Source organism: Ursus maritimus, unplaced genomic scaffold (assembly GCF_017311325.1).
Source record: "Ursus maritimus isolate PB19 unplaced genomic scaffold, ASM1731132v1 scaffold_10, whole genome shotgun sequence".
Classification (NCBI taxonomy): domain Eukaryota; kingdom Metazoa; phylum Chordata; class Mammalia; order Carnivora; family Ursidae; genus Ursus; species Ursus maritimus.
Window position 1 is genome coordinate 75,922,456 of NW_024423344.1, and position 17,769 is coordinate 75,940,224.

At 41.5% G+C, this 17,769-nt stretch overlaps 1 protein-coding gene across 1 annotated transcript in view; it reads left to right on the forward strand.

The window, feature by feature from the left end:
• MYO16 (myosin XVI) overlaps positions 1–17,769 on the forward strand; it is a 434,741-nt gene that overhangs the window by 252,024 nt on the left and 164,948 nt on the right. Inside the window, exon 20 of the mRNA XM_040624514.1 lies at positions 3,753–3,825. Within this exon, the coding sequence (XP_040480448.1) occupies positions 3,753–3,825 (73 nt within the window). The remainder of the gene's footprint in view (positions 1–3,752; positions 3,826–17,769) is intronic.

The following is a 17,769-nucleotide window of genomic DNA, read 5'->3' on the forward strand; positions in this document are numbered from 1 at the left end:
ATATCAATAAGAGAAAGGACAGCAGTGCTGAATGCCACAGAGCATGGGTGTTCTGCTGGCTGCAAGTCCTGCGACCCTTCTGCAGAAAGGCTGTTGTAATAACAGACACGCACATCATTCAATCCTGGATGATGAAAGAGATTTTTGAAAAATATGAACACGTTAGATCTGTCGATAGTTGCAAAATTAATCCTTAAAATGCATTTGTTTTCACCCTGACATTGGTTTTTCCTTCCTTCCCCTCTTTTTCTTTAAAAACATTTTTATTTTGTAACCAAATATAGTTTGGAATCCAGCATCCGTGAAATATGGGGGAGAATCATTTAAAAGGGGTGCTCTTTCAACCACATTTATGCTATTCTAAATTGCCAATTAATCATCGACTTTCCCCAGTCTGAACTGGAATCTTTAACACGTGCTCCCCGCCCAGACACGCCTGGGGGGCCCAGCATCCTTCCTCTGCTTGCCGACACGAAGTCACCGTCCTCATGAGAAGGGTAGTGTGACATCGTGTCACCCATAGCTCTTTTTCCCGCCTTCCCACAACAGGATGTGCGGTACATATGGGGCCACTGTTGTCAAGGCCAGCAGGGAATCAAGCAGGGAGTCAAGGTCCGAGGGGGAGGTTCTGGTATAAGTTGGCAGGAAATATCCAGACTCGCCACCACCACGTGGCGTTTCGGCCACAGCTGTGCTCTCGCTCCCCAGTCCCAGGGTCCCTGCTGCTTCTCCCATTCCTGGAAAACCAGACGTCCTTCTCTGCCCTCCCTGCTGGGCTCCACTTTCCTCTCTCTGCCCTGACATCATTGTTGTCCCTTTCCCCACCAACTCAGGAAATGCCCAAAAGGTCTTCATAGACCATTTTAAAATTAAGAAATCACCTCTAGATCTACCATTCAAGAAATCTCCTGCCAATATGTGCTTTACTTTTTCTGTGCCATGGGTTTATTTTTTAATACAGGTACAATTATACTATGTTTACCGTAAGAATACAAATGGTATAAATTTTGTTTCCAGCTTAGTTTTTTAGCTTCTGTTGTTCAAGAACATTTCCCATGCTTTCATGGTGTCTTTATCAACACCAATTAAATACTTACTGGTCATAAAAATTTAGAAACCTTAGAAAATGCAGAGCAGTAAAAAGAAGTAAAAGCATTTCTTTTTCCTTTTCTTGGGCTGACTATACTTCTTTTGAGGTCTTCTGAATATATAGTTGGGGTTATTCTTCATATAGAACTTATATATTACATTCAATTAACTTGATACATTCACTAAATCAATCCATCATAGGATGCCCGCTGTTTAGCTCATCATGTCTTTAGTGTGGGCTATCAGCTATTTCTGTTTGTTGTGGGTGCCATAACTAAGGTAAAGATGAACATCCTTGCTTGTAAGTCTTTCATTGCATTCCTGATCATCGTCGTAGCATAGGTTCCTGTATGTGGAAATACTGGTTCAAACAATACGAACTTTTCAAAGCTTTATGCCGCATAACCAAGTTGTTTTTTAAGAAGACTGTACCAATTTTACTTACTTACTTATTTATTATTATTTATTTAATTAAATAAGCTCTACCCCAACATGGGGCTCGAACTCATGACCTGAGATTAAGAGTCGAGTGCTCTACTGACTGAGCCAGCCAGGTGCTCCAAGACGCTACCAATTTAAACTCCCAACAGAAGTATATAGAAATATCTTTCTCATCCTAATTTTTAAAATTTTATTTCTTTGGTATCTGTCATCAGATTGACATTTATAATCTACCTAAGCAACTTGTACGGGTGCCTGGGCGGCCCAGTCAGTTGAGCATCTTACCCTTTGTTTCGGCTCAGGTCATGATCTCAGTCATAGGATCAAGCCCCGTGTAGGGCTCCGTGCTCAGTGGGGAGTCTGCTGGAGATTCTCTCCCTTTCCCTCTGCTCCTCTCCCCTCCTCTAAAATAAATACATAAATAAAAATCTTTAGGAAAAAGAAAAGCAACGTGCAGTGATTAGAGACACACTGTCTGCCAGCGATTGTCCTAGCAGTGTTGACATCACTTCTAATTGTAACAGCCGTCCAGGTGGGCCCACATGACTTGCTGTCTCCGTGTAATAGATGAGGAAACTGAAACTGCAACGCAGAAAATTGAACTAACTTGCCCAAAGTTATCCACCCAAAAATGTCTGAACCAGGATTCCTACCCAAGACTGAGCAACTCCAAAACCTGGCAAACTTTGTCACCAAGCTCCTGCAAGAGAAACAATGCAGCTTATTATGTGGAAAACACACACACACACACTCACGTACACACTCACACACACACTCATACACACTCATGCACACACTCTCACACACACTCACACTCGCATATACACTCACAGACTTGCACACATATGCACTCACACACTCACACTCGCATACACATGTTCTCACACACACATACACTCACGCACACACACACATACACACACAGACTCGCACACACACTCACACACACACACACACCCTGAACAAAGCAACGTCTCATGTGACACCTCGGCACGGGCACCACTGAGTGAGCATCACCTGGGCCTCTTCTTGTGCAAGTTGTGAGGTCACCAGGTGGAAGGAGACACACGTGGGCCAACAGATTGGAAAAAATCTATGAAAATGAATGAGAAACCCATTTTAAAATAATGCTCACCTCTAATAGTTTTTAATTTTATTTATCCAATTTATCCAGTTTGGTATTTGTGTCATCATACTTTTAAACTTTTTCTTTTGATTTGTTTCAGAACTGAAAGCAGAAAAAATGATCACATTTGTTTTCTCGTACATTTTTATAGTTTCTGTGCTAACGCTTTATCTCTGTAACCCACGTCGAGTATAGTTGGGCACACAGGGTGAGGTACAAAGCTGACGATTTTTTCTTCTAAAAAATTAAATCAGTCACTTGGTGGCATCCGCTCGATGACTCTGCTCTTTGTACTCTCTGCCGTGTGAAATGTATGTGAAGGGCTCCTAAATGCTCTCTTTCCTGCTGAGGAAGCTCATATTTGTACCGTCGACAAGAAGTAATCTTGGAGACAGGGTATCGTAGAATCATTACCTTTTTTGAGAGAAACTGGTCATTGATGTGACATATAACAGACCCTACAATATTCTGGTTATGCACTGCTAATAAACACAAAATACAGGTACAAAAAGAGAGTTGGTTGTCAGTTGCACAGTTTGGACCAAACGAGTGGGGAGCAAACCACGAAGTGTCCGCATCACCCAGGATAGTGGTATTGAAACAATTCGTAATGATGACGGACCATCACCCCACCAGCAGAACATCAGGCCAGCAGTCAGGTCCCGCTGAGGCTCTGGAGCAATAATGAGGGGGGCTGCGTGTGTGCCTGCCAGGGGACAGCGGACCAGAATCATCTGGGGCTCTCTTTGTAAGCAGCCTCCGCCTGCCCTCTCCCCGGGCGTGCTGCCCCCATTCCCTGCAGAATGCAGGCTGTTGGGGCTCCTGCCACCCTCCAGGTTTTCTGCCCCCTTTCCCTACTCACCCTGAGGTTCCATGTCTGTGGCCGGACCTCTCAAGATGGCAGCAGAAGGCAGGGGACATAGTTCACCTCGAAAGCAGGAGTATCGCGGGGGACTCCCATTGCTTGCTTCCAAGTGGACGCCCAAGTATCATGTTCTTTCTTGGGCTGTGTTTGTAAGGATTTCCTTAGGAAGATCATAACATAATCTTTGCAGATCTAAATGTGCTTGCTCACTGATTCTTTGTTTCCTTTCAGTCCACAGACTTTGGATATTGGAATACTGGACATCTTCGGTTTTGAGGAATTTCAGAAGAATGAATTTGAACAAGTAAGTGGGTTTCTTTTGAAACTTTATATAATGTGTTTCTTTTCAACTAATAAGTGAACTCTTTAATTCAGGAGAGACTATTTGCATAATTACTTGCAAATACAGAATTAAATTAAGTATTTTGCTGTCCGGTTTTAAAATTTATATCTCTGGTTCATGGACATATTCATCCTTATTATGTTATCTGTAAACAACTGGCATAATCATTTTTTTTTAAGAACAGAATCACTTGTTTTAAAAGATAGGGGATGCTCTTTCAACCAGGTTAGAGAGACCGAGGGCATCGCCGTGTAAAATCGGGGCAAAAGTCTTCAGAAACCTTGGCCAAAAATCAGAATGGAAACACTGCATTATGCTAAATACTGTTATTTGTAGGAGTCGTCTCTATGTGACATTCACACGTACAACTATCGGAAACTTGTAAAAATAGATTCAAGAGGCACTGATGATTTTTAATCCATTTACAGTTTAGGGCACTCTGAAAAACACTAGTTCTTTTTTTAAGGATCTCCATAGTAATGTATGAATCATTTAATCGAAGTAAGTATATCTAAAAATTAAGTGTTAGAGAAGAGAGAGTAGAAATAGAACTTGCCCCAGCCGGCAGAGAAGGGGAGGCGAGCCTGTGCAGAGAAACGGGGCGGAGAGAGAAAACCAGGCTGTGTTACAGCACGGGAAGAGTCACAACCATCGTGGTTAGGGGACGCTGTTAATAATGACATCACTTGTTGGCTTTGCTCTTTTAAGGGAGATAGCGTGGTGGTGAATGACACCAGATGGGAGTTTGAAACCCTGTTCTGTGACTTCTACGAGCAGAGCTGTCTTGGTCGGGAGCAAACATCAGTAATGAGGTTTCCTGGGCTGTAAAGTCAGGACAGCAAGAGGCTTGCAGAGCTGTGGGACTTAACAAGATGACTGTTCTAAGGGTTCCGGTGTCAATTTCTAGCTGCCGTCCACGGGTAGGAAACCGCGAGAGCCACCACCGCTGTTGTAAGTCAGGACAACTCGAAAACCTTTTAAAATTCAGCTTTTTTTTTTTTTTCTTATAAAGTGGTGCAGCATCTTGTGAGTAGATCCTAAATCATGTTGACTCACCTAATCCAGGATGAGTCATCATGAATCATGTTCTTTACCAAACTTTTAAAAGTCTGGTATGAAATCAGACAAGGAAGACCACAGATTTCTCCCCCTTTCAGATTTCTGTATCCGTGGGTGAGTGGCAAAAGGAGGACTGTGGTTTGATTTATTCATCACCTACTGTAAGAAAGCTAGTGGCGTACAGAGGCAGGGGGTAGTTAGAAGACTGATCGGTAAAATGGCGCGACAGAGCTGGGTCTCCGGGCTTTGACCGAGATGCGGCTCTCGACACAAGTCCTTGAAGGTCGTCTGGCCATCAGTATTGAGTCCTGATGTTATTGCCTTAAAAACATACAGGCTCTCCTGTCCCCAGTGAGACTCCCTGGTTTCTCCATCTCCTGGTAAGTGACAGGCAGAAACCACAGGTGTGGGTGGTCCTGTCACAGCCGCTGCAATGCAGGGCTCCCAGCACCGGCTCCACCCCCCACACCCCGGCCCGTCCAGCCTGTGCTGATGACTGGTACGGACACACCTGTGTGTTGTTTTCTGATTAAAACTCACTTCTTTTACTACAGTTACCTATAGCCCTCCTTCTTTCTTTCTGCTAAGTATTTTAATTATGTATTTTAGAATATATTCACAGGAGATTTTTCACAGAACAAGGAATGGCATGTTTTCAATCTAAAGAAGGAGTCTCTATTAAATACCAAATGATAGTTTTAGACGCTTCTGGGTAGAATCTCAAGATCAATTCTTAGGTTTAAGTTAGGAAAAAAATTTTTTTTAAAAAACCTGTCCCTTTTTCTTAGGTTTGTTTGGTTGTAGGAGCCATTTAGAAGAATAAAATTATTTTCTTTGTGATGAATCCAAATCTCAGCTTACAGTGGATCTAGCAAATTTCTTTTTTTTTTTTTTAAGATTTTATTTATTTATTTGACAGAGAGACAGCCAGCGAGAGAGGGAACACAGCAGGGGGAGTGGGAGAGGAAGAAGCAGGCTCCCAGCGGAGGAGCCTGATGTGGGGCTCGATCCCAGAACGCCGGGATCACGCCCTGAGCTGAAGGCAGACGTTTAACAACTGCGCCACCCAGGCGACCCAGCAAATTTCTAAGTTTGCATGTGAACTTATCACAAAGGCTTTGGTTTGAATGTCGCATTCTAGATTTTGAGCTGCTAATAGAATGTGAACTTGTTTATTTTGTATTCCATTGCAAACTTTCAACAAAATGTTTAACAAATCAACACTGTGTTCTGAATCAAACCCAGAAGAGTATTAGTGCCTTCATAAGTATTTATTTTATTCTGTTTTGAGCTTTTTGACCCATCTATCAGCTGTTTGCTAGAATGTCAACTCCTGCAGGGTTGAATTGTGTCTGGTACAGCATTTCGTATATAATAGAAGCTGAAAAAATACAGTTTCCATTGAAATCTCAAGAATGAATTCATAAGAAAACATCTTCATAGTGGATCTCCTAGTGGTTTCCTTGCTCAGGAACAAACATATATATCCCAGCTGTTCCTCCATACGAAGCCTGACAAACGTTTAGAACAGGGACAGTTTGAGGAGATACTGAGACGCACTTCAAAACCTCAGCATCTCCGACCTCAGTGTCCCCAAGCAGCTCTAAAAGATTAGATGGGCCTTTGCGGTTCTTTAGATGAGAATTTATTTCAGCTAATAGGAAATGCTAATCCTGTTTTAATGATTCATTTCTATTTAGGGCTACTTTACATATTCTAATAAAAATCATAGTTAGAGTAAAACATATGACTATCTAGTTAGATATATGTATGTTCATATGTATCTCAGCAGTAGTCGGACGGTTCATTGGAAGGGGGGTCATCCTGAGTAGTCGGAGGCCCAAAGTGTGATTTGGGAGGCTCTGAATCTACCACCCTCATTATTTAAATAGTTACATTATTGCCAGCTCTCTCTGTGTTATGTAATACCCGCATTTTATGAACCCTATTTCCTTCATCATATAACGCTTATCTCTAGCTCTGTAAAAATACCTCCTAACGCATCGAGGGAGAAGCCTCTCCAGCTGAGCCCCCAGCGTCAGGCAGGCAGTGAATCCCAAGTTTGTAATGTTCAAGAAACAGAAAGATAGTGAACAAGTCTGGGGTATCCCTTACACATCACAGCGTCAATGATGCCAGAAAGGAGAGAGCAATAGGAGGCATTAGAAAGTAGGATAGAGAAGTAACAATATTTCCACTTCCAGATGTGATGATGTATTTGGAAAAGCAAGAAGAGTGAGACGTCACGGCAAACAATGAGAGAACTTGAGAGAGAAGCTGGATGCAGCACGAGCGTGCAAACCAGTAACTCCTATGGAGTTTAAAACTAGCATGTCTGGAGCATGATGGGAGTGAAGCCAGACTGACGTGGTCAGAATGAAGCAGCTAGCCTCAGTGGGGCCAGTGTAGAGGGCTCCTGAAAGTCACGTACTTTAGACAAAAGGTCTTGGTGTCTAGAGATGCCCGTCCTCCCTAAGCCATGACACAGGTCACCTGGGGCGGTCCTGCTACAAATAACTGAAGAATGAATGGCAGAGTTAGAGGAGCTCCAATCTGCTGCTCCCGATAAGTACAGACGGAATCAAGGCAGGGGTATCGGTGACGGCTAACATTGCAAAAACAGACACACGCAAGATGCCTCTCAATTGTTCTTGTCAAGAAAGAGAGCAGGGTGGGGAGGGAGGGAAGGAAGAGAGGAGACCTGAATATAATGAAGTTTCCTGAGCTAACTACTAGATAACAAGGACTGAGGACAGAGGAACATGATGCAGTGAACAATGAGGATGCTCTCTGCAAACTCCAGGCACGGGAAACCATACAGGACAAATGGCCTGATCTCTTCAAGTGCAAGGGTAAAAATATAGAAGAAGGCAGCTAGCCTATAGATTCAAAGAGATCTAAGAAATAGAGAAGTCAGTTAAACACATCGACATTGTGTAGATCCTTAATTGCTTAAGTATAAAATTTATGAGTTAACTAACATAATGTAAAATCTGGATATCTGATGAAGTGAAGAAATTATTGTTGGTAGAAATTATGTGTGTTAAAGGTACTGTGGATGTGTTTTCTAAGTCTTCAGATCTTAGAGAATTAGAGAACTAAAGCTCTTGCCAATTAAATGACACAGTGTCTGAGAATTACTTCAAATGAGTCTAGTTTTGAGGGTAGTAGGAAAATGGATAAAGCAGAATTGGCCATGAGTTGATAATTCTTTAGGTTTATTGATGGCAGATGGGGGTTCATTACGTTGTTCACTGTGGAATATGCTAAAACTGTCCTTAATATACAATTCTAAGTAAATGAGAATATTTTGAGATTACATAAATTTTATTTTAATAAATGCTAGACTGTTTCCACGCCTAACAAATGGGATTGCAAAGCTCTACATACTACAGATCTTTACCAAAGGCACAAAGAACAAAGTCATGGAAAGTGATGATTTAACATTCAATAATTTTCCTACATTTCCCACTATACACATAAAATGCAGCTATGTATAATGAAACACTTGGAGCTGTGGAATCTAGTAACATTGCGTATCAACAACCTACTGTAAGAATATAGGAGAATTTGAAGAGAGAATACATTTGTTCAAGCTTAAAGCTTCTGTTGCAGAAGATAAAATTGTGATACATGACCATCGCCAGGCTTCAACTTAGCTGATTCCGGAAGAGTTGTCAAGGATTTGAAATGTTTGCCTGCTTACAAACTCTCTTCTAAAAACTGAGGTTTACTGGAAAGTCCAGATGAACATTAATTCATTCAGGCCTGAGCTAAGTGTTCAAACACTAAAAAAGCCAGATAACTTGACTTCTATAATTTTATGAAATGAGATTATATATTTTGGACAAACTCACGAAAAAAAAATACCGTAAACTCCTTAGTTGTGAAATCACTGTCCTGGAAATGATACAAGGATAAATCATCACCCTTCCCGTGGGGTATCCCATTTTACAGATGGGAGAGCTGTGAGGGCTACAGTCTCTGCTCTGTGACAGAGACCGTCATTACAGTACCCAGAAGGACCTGTTTCTGGCTTATTTGTATCAAGGCAGTCTACGGTTCGTTCATTCCACAGACATTATTTGCACGTGTACGAAGCTCCAGGCCCTGTTGCAGGCACCAAGAAGTGTGCAGGCATGTGGTGTGGTCTGTACAATGCAAATGGGAGAAGGACCAGTTCTAATCGGACATGAAAACGTTGCCATTTTAGCTCCAAGGACGGCAGGACCCGTGCAATTTTCACCATAATTAATGTCCTGACAACTGTTAGGTTTCAGTATTGATCTGGGGTACCTGGGTGGCTCAGTGGGTTAAGCATCTGACTGTTGACCTCAGGGTCATGAGTTCATGCCCCATGTTGGGCTCCACACCAGGCATGGAGCCTACTTAAAAAAAAAAAGTAGGTTTCAATATTAATCCACTTAGCACTCAATCAATTGATCTACGAAAACAAAAAAATATTTTATTGTTAAGTCACGTCACATTTAGAGTCCAAGATTGTACATATATTAAATATTCAACTCAGTTTAAGAAAAATCTGAATGAGAAAATTTAGTTTCTTCACATAGCAGAATACTAGTCTAGTGCTACTGAGGTCCTCTAGGGAAACAGACATTAAATAATGAGAGGCTATTTTAATGTACTTTGTTGCACTAATATTGGGTTCTATTTTTTAAAAAGCAGTATGGCTAGAAGTCTTCTTGCAGGAGGGCAGGGTGCCTGGTGGGCTCGGTCAGTAGAGCATGCAACTCGATCTCAAGGTCATGAGTACAAGCCTCACGTTGGGTGTAGAGCCTACTGAAAGATACATACATACATACATACATACATATAAGATAAAACTAAAAAAAAAAAAAGAAGAAGTCTTCAGGTGACAGTTTTTAAAAAGCTAATTTTGAAGAAACCAAAAAATGAGGCAGGGAAAAGCAATTTGAACTGTACATTTAATAACATTTTCCCCTCCAAACTCTGTAACTTAAAAAATATTACCATTTGGTGTTATGGAAAGCAAGGCTCGGATAATTTAAGTAAGTCACAGAAGGACACAGCACGAGGCTCTGAATTCGGGACCGAAGCTGTGTGCCCTCCCCCCAAGTTCCGCAGGTGCTCTGAAGCCAGACGTAAATGTGGGTTGTTACTCTCCATCTTCGAATGCTGCCTGCTGCCTGCCCATGAGGATATTTGTTTGTATTTCTCTAAGGACACAACAGCATTTATTCTATTAAATGTAGAAATAAAATCTTAGTAAATTTTGACATTCTTTCTTTTCCCCATCGTGGAGTTTTTCACCAAATCCTCTTACGATGTATAAATACATTAGAGAATGCAGGGGTATCTATTTTATTGCAGAATACCACCAGAATGACGAAAAGGAGATGTTACAGGACATTGAAAGAGGAATGAAATGGATTTGAAAATGTACATCAGATCACGTTAGACAAGAGCGCTTCGAGTTCTTGTAGTGATGACTAGCCAAGGAAAAGCCCACGTTTACAATAGTCAGTGTTCAGATCTAAAGCCCAAATGTGCTAACCAGGAATATAGATTCATGTAGTTTTCTGCTAATAATCATTAATGGCTACAAGTTCTCGAAGCCCTGCTGTGACTCGGATGCTTTTCCTGGATGATCTCGGACTCCCACAGCAACCCTCTGGGGAAGGCTTTGCTGGCCCAGCAGGGAACGTGGATCCGTGGCCCCAAGGCCAGCCCTCCGAGGGCTTGCTGTGTCCCTGTCCTTGCCACCTTGTGACCACTGTCCTGAGAGCTAGTTATTTATTCAGTGCCTCTTAGCTTTGCACTTAATCCTGGGTAATGACAACTATTTTAAAAAGAACCGATATTTCAATAGAAATTACATATTATTGTTTTTAGGCCTGCATTAACAAGTGAATATGAGAAGGCATATTGATTAAGCTGAGATTTGTTGCTAAACGCACACACACACACACACACACACACACTTATTTTTTGTTGGAAAGTATAGTGCCCGAAGCTTTAAAAGATGAGAATTTTGACCAGAAGTTATGTTTCCAGCAACTGGGCATGGCTTCTGTGTAAATGGAAGGATATATTTTATGGACAAGGTATCATACAAAATATCTCAAAACACTTTTTTTCTTTTCGTTTGTAGTTTCCAATTCTGATGTTAGTAGATGATTATATAGAATATGACAGTCGGTTTGGCCAATGGGTTTATTGTTGGCCGATCCCTTCAGTTAATCCCTCATATCCCAGAACAGTGATTACTCCCATTAAAGGAGAATATAGGTATGAATTAGGCCCATTAGAATGTTGAATTTATTTTATGAGCCTGTGTTGCTCCAAGTCAGAGAATCAGTAAGAGAAATGTTGAGAAAGTGGTTTTTGCCTGAATAAAAACAATGTTCTTTTTTAAAGATTTATTTATTTACTGAGAGTGTGAGCAGGGCGGGGAGGGGGAGGCAGAGGGAGAGAAAGAATCTGAAACAGACTTCACTGCATCCAGAGCACGGAGCCTGAGGCGGGGATCGAACCCACAAACCTGAGATCATGACCTGAAACCAAAAGTTGGCTGCTTAGACGATGGAGCCTCCCAGGCGCCCCTGACTAGAGACAGTGTTTTTACGCCTGTGAAGTAACTTCCATCTACATTTGCTTAGAACCTCTTCTGCAGAGTTTAATTGTGAAAGTTCAAAGGGAAACCAGAGGACGTTTGCAAGGACGTTTGCTTTGTGTAGAAAGGTAATCCACCAAAGAGGAGTGGAGGGGCAGGGAGACTGGAAAGGGTGAAACCCAAGCAAATCCAGGGAAGACCTCGAAGCAGCGGCAGGGGCTTGGCGTGGGTGGGCTACCTGCTGACCAAGGCTCCCGGGCAGAAGAGGCCCAGCGTGCAGCGCCTACATGGTGCCCTAAGCCTCTAGTTGTACATGACATCAGAGTGTTGGCAGAGGCCCTGTGGTCTATCAGGTTGAGACAGATGGTGCTAAGAGAAAGTAAACAGACCTCCCTAAACAAGGACAGAGAGAAGAAAGGCCTCTACCGTAATAGGACATTCAAAGAAGGCAAAATGAATTATAGGCTTTCAAAGCTGAAACAAATCAGAGAGGTGCCATTCCCTCACCAGCCCCTGCACCTGCTGTTTTATAGATAATGTGTCAAAATTGGGAATGATTGATTTGTTGGGGAAAGAACATAGAGCAATCTGGCAAGCCCCGAGGCGTGCTTTGAAAAAGTAAGGTAGAGATTCACAGTATACTCAGCACAGGAAAGGCCCTGAGAAGTCCTGCAGAGAAGCCCATTAGCTCAGCTTAGCTGAGCTCAGTGTTCTCCAGTGGAGTTCTGATTTAGTGGTTTTGTTTGTTTGTTTTTTAGACAATATCAATTGACATCTCAATTAGTATTCCGCTACACACGTGTGGAAAATACAGACTGAGATCTGACATCATTCCTGCACCATCTAACAATATTTCATTAGTGTATTATAGACACATATCTGTATTAATTGAGAAACAAATCAGTAAATGGATTGTGTATGCTCTGTACTATCATCTGTTTCAGTGTATTCACCATGTCTACATATTAATATCACCTGGAAAGCTTTTAAATATGTCAGTGTCTGGGCCTCACTCTCGCTTGATTGGCTTGGGGTCAGGCCGAGACATCAGCATTCTGTAAAAGCTCCGAGGCATTCGCCGTGCGCAGGAAGAATGCGAATCGCTGTCTCACGCCTGGGGCTCTGCCTTCAGCTGGAGTCGGCTTTAATTAACCTCCTCCTTTAATTCTGTGATGTAAATGTCAGGCTCTATTGTATTTTTGCTTCAGAGATATTTCACTGAGTAATAAAAATAAAGGGAGAACAGTTGGTGAAAATTTACTCAAGAAATTAAGTTTGTCATTAATACAAATGATAGGCCATCTGGATAAGCAATAATATTCTGTTACTAAAGAGTGTTTCCAAGGGGTGCATAATTTTTATTATTAAACCAGTTAGCAACGGCACTTAATGTACAAAGCATGTATTTTAATCAGAGAAGGGTGCGTGCTAATTAAGCAGTACTTAATAATTGCTCGTTTTCATCTGTGAATACTCACCTTCACTCACATTCAGGATACTCCGAGGAATACCCAGAAATTTAGTGGAACCCAATTATGATTCTGATGGATGATGTCAAAGTACTGAAGTCAATCATCTTCTCAGTCATCAGTGCAGGTTGATGCTTCTAGAAATGTAAACTAATTTGCCTAGAAACATCTTTCCCCGTATCTTTCTCTTGTTGTGTTTAATACACACCCACATATGCACCCACAACACAGCAGTCCAGTGAAGCCGAATCAGGAATAAGCAGGTTCTGGCCATGAGTGTGGCCACCATTTTATTGGTGGGATCCATTTTTTTTTCCATTTTCAGCTCGGTGTCTGACATATGCTGTGTATTCATATTAGCTCCCTTAGCCACATTTACTGGCAATTTTGAAGTTCCTGCTACAGTGCTCTTTTTAGATTTTAACTTTGGTTCAAACAGTGGGTGCTGTAAACAATATAGAATCGGGAAAGGCAAACTGGTTTGGTAGAACATTGTGATGTACACGTTACTTCAAAATGAGTTTGAAAACCGTTCCAGTTTGAACTGTATATGCTCCCTGTGATTACCTTTACCACTCAGCGTTGGTCTTCTCTGCTAGAAACACCAAAACATTTCAGTTTCAGAGAGCACCCGTGTCATAAAGCCTGCGAGTGAAAAACCACTCCCCAGCCTACTCAGTTTTACACATCAAGCTGGAATTTTCCCTATGGGATTTTAATAAATGACTTCTTTTTTTCCCCCTCCAAATGCAAAGAACATGATGTACAAAACAAGGTTCGGATGTATTGTTCTGATCACCCCATGCCACAAAATGCCATTGGATCCTGCAGCTTAAAAATGTCGAGGCTCGGTAGAGAAGCTGATGTTTTATGGAGTCATCTTGACCAGGAGAGTCAGAAATCGAGTTGTTGTATCCAAAAACACAGGCCAGATCCTTTTTCTGGTAGCCGAAGTTTGGCAGATTACTTTAGGCCTTCCTAGGGAAGGAAAAAAAGGAAGAAAAAGATGTACTCTGACCCCCTCCAGCTCGTTCGTTCTTTCTTTCTTTCAGATTTTATTTATTTATTTGAGAGAGAGAGAGTGAGAGCAAGAGGGCGAGAGAGATCAGGAGCAGAGGCAGAGGGACAAGCAGACTCCCCGCTGAGCAGGGAGCCCGACGTGGGTCTCAAACCCAGGACCCTGGGATCATGACCTGAGCTGACGGCAGACGCTTAACCAACTGAGCCACCCAGGCGCCCCCTCTAGCTTTTTCTAATTTTACTGTGGCTTCGATCACAATCCCACTTGGTACCACCATTTTGCCTGAAATAGTGGCAATTCAGCGAAGCCAAGACTCGGCACTTTTCAGTAAAATATTAGTTAAACAATAGCAATTGAAATGTCCGTAGTATAAAAAAACCTGCGTCAGTCAGACCAGCCAGGTGTACAGGGAGATGCTCAGCTGTGACGCATCCAGGGCATGAGGATTTAGTCAGGTTGTCATGGAAAGTAATTTTTGCAACTACAGACCGGCCGTCTATTTTGAATGCGAGATAAGAGAATTCTGTTCAGTGTGTTCGAGACATCCACATCTAAGTATCTGCAATTAGGGCATCTCAACCGAGGGGAGAGATCCATGTCCTGTAATTTGGTATTTCTTGTACAATAGAGAATCGGCCAGGGCTGTTCCCATTTTGGAATGCTTCATCGCACAGTAACGTAGTGACCGACAGTGACGCATCAGGCGTCACACAGCATCAGACATCTCCTTATTTTTCATGGCTTCCACCTTTGTCTCCTGAGCAATCCATTGCCTAAAATTACTACATTTAGGCATACTCTCCATAACCACTTTTAAACCACTTCTTTGGTAGAAGCTCGGACTGCTGAGATATAGAATCTATTTATGTGTTTATCTTAAATGATTTAATGTATTTTTTAATATCAAAAAGTTTGAAAAATGACAACTGTGTATATCACGTAATTAGAGTATTTTCCAGCAGTTTCATTCCATAACGGGAGTCATTTATTTTCCGTGCATTTACTGTAAATAGTTCACCCTGAATTTTAACAGTCTTTGGTAGCCTTGATTCATCTTTCGTAACAAAATTACTTCGGTATTAAAGGAGTGTAACACCTGATTAGATTGGGGGAACATCTCAAAATATTTTTTAAACAAAGTGAAATAATTTTTAAGATTTCCATTTTTCGTCTGCAACAACAATTTTCAGACATTTCTGGTTTTTGTTTATGATCAAATGAGAGCAACAAGTAAATGTATGACTTTCCTGGGGGTGCTGCTACTGTGGACAGAGGCGACACTGTTCTATGGAAAGGGTTTGTCTTTCCAGAATCACTTCTGGAAATTTAGACTCTGAAGAATAAGTTAAGCACAGATCTTGGTCAGCTGGTCTCACTTAGTTTTGACGGAACAAAGCAAGTGGATGGGGGTGAAGCTAGGCTGTATCAGGTACAAGGAAGGAAGTATTTTTCATGGGATATTTAAAGAATGAGTTCCGTCTCTTTCCTTGCCAGCTATGATGTGCAGACTTTATTGGTCCGTGTCCACATTCAGGTTGTTTTTGCCATAACAACCAAGCATGTTGAGCTAAATGTCTTACGTGCATGTTGTCACCTGGAGTGACTGGGGTTGCAATATTTTTATATTCAGAGAATTGATGAGTGAAAGTGAGGGTTTGTCTAAGAAAGTTTTAGGTTAAACATAAAGAACGTCCAATTTTGCCTGTATCTCATGAACTCTAGTTGTCAAGGGGTAGAGAGGAGAAGTTCTAGCAGCTACTGGCCGAATCAGATAGAAGGAAGAAAATTCAAGAAATCCCAGAGACCCTGGACGGAGTAGCAGGAGGAAGAAGATGAGGCAAAGAGCAATTCTAAGTTTAAATGAATTGTCTCCAGTTCTTTAGGTTTTAAAGTAATTTCCAAGACAGCAGCAATGTGGCAGGGTTCTTATTTTAGTTTTAACTTAGATCTTATTTTGCAATAGAATGCAGTAGGAAAGCTTTTTCAGTCTACAGACATTCATTTTATCACCAGATTTACAAAAGTGATTTTTTTTTTTCTTTACTGTGAAGTCAGAGATGCAAAAACAGCTTTTGGAGACAAGGCAATAGCCCTGGACCATCATTTTCTGACGTGGAGCTAATAAGAACTACTTCTGTTATTCTTTGAGTATCCAGATAGGGTATTCAGATCTTATTTTTAATATAGTTATTCTTTAAACGTGTTATTTGGTATCCTTCTGTATTGATTATTTTCCACCTGTTATATTAGTAACAAAATATCAGTGTACATTCATTGTTGGAATAACTTGACTGCATTAGGTCATCTGAGCCCCTACCTTTTCTGCTGTCCAATCATGCTTTGGTCAAGGTAGCCCCATGCCCACAGTCCTGTCACTATGTCACCTGTTTCTGAAGACATTTGAGCTGTGTCTGCGCACAAAATTCTGGTCCTGGTAAGAAGTAAAGAATGGAACCTGAAATTACACCTTCGGTCTCGGGACAAACTCTCTCAGTGTTCCGACCTATGCCCTGCGCTGATAGGTTTGTTTCTTCCCTGAAACCTTTTCCTCTGAGACTTCATGTCTGTAGAATCCCATCAACTCCCATCCTCCCAAATAGCTGGATCTGTGAGAAAATGACTCTTTCTATGCACACGTTATTCTAGACCACGAGTAGCCACGCCCTCATGTGCAGGTGCAGATATCCATATGCAGAATTAAGGCAGTGGCTTGGCCTGCTGATTGGAAGCTGGAACCCAAGGGGTTCTCTTATATGTCTGAGAGAGAAACCATGAGCTCCCAGTAGAGGGACAGGATTGTCTACGAAGAGCTCCCACTTAGCAGATGTTACGATGACACCACACTTGGAGAAGAATTTGGATATGTGCAAAAGAGAACCCTAAGGTGGTCTTTCTTTCCTCCAGTGACTATTTCAGTCTGTGATTTACAAGATCTTTGGCATTTTCATTATATAACTATAGCACATTCGTATTACATATAATCCTAGATATTGTTTCCTTTGCAGATGAGATGTGATTTTCTTTTAAAAGCTTTTTATCAGTTATTTTGACTTATATAAATTGTTCATCTTTAATTAGTTTCAGTGAGTTACTGAATTCTAAATATTTCTAAGCAATTTCTGGATTTTGCCTGGTGTAATATAGTGGCTCACGCGTGCATGGCCTGTGAGACCGAGTGAGCTCATGAAGGACGTGGGTGTAGACAGAGAGGCTCGAGAGGCAGAAGGCCATGAGTGCATGGTGTCCTGGAAGACAGTGGAGGCAGCTTTCCAGGAAAGCAGAGGAATTACCATGAGGTAGTGCTGGGAGGTCAAGGAAAATGAACACCAAGAGTTGAACACTGGATTTGGGATGCACATGTCATTGGTGACTCCCACCAATGTGATTCTGGTGAAACATTGGGGGGTGGGCAACGGTTTTTTTGGAGTGGCTTCAACAGTGGAGAGGAGAATAATTAGAGATAATAAGGAAAGACAACTCCTTTGAGGTTTTCTTGCTAGAAAAGAAAACAGAAAAGTGAAAGGATAGCCTAGAGAGGAAGTGTAAGACTTCGTTTTTGTTAGACTTGGGGTATTTTATTGATTTTTAGTATTTTAAGATAATTTTTAAGATTAAGAAATAACATATTTGCTTCCTGGGGGGAAGAGAAAAATTGACAGTTGGAGGAATAATAGTTCTGATAAAATAATTTCTACAACAGAGTCTTAGAGCAGTTATTCTTTCTGAACGAAACGCACGTTCTGTTGCCCATCATGGATACG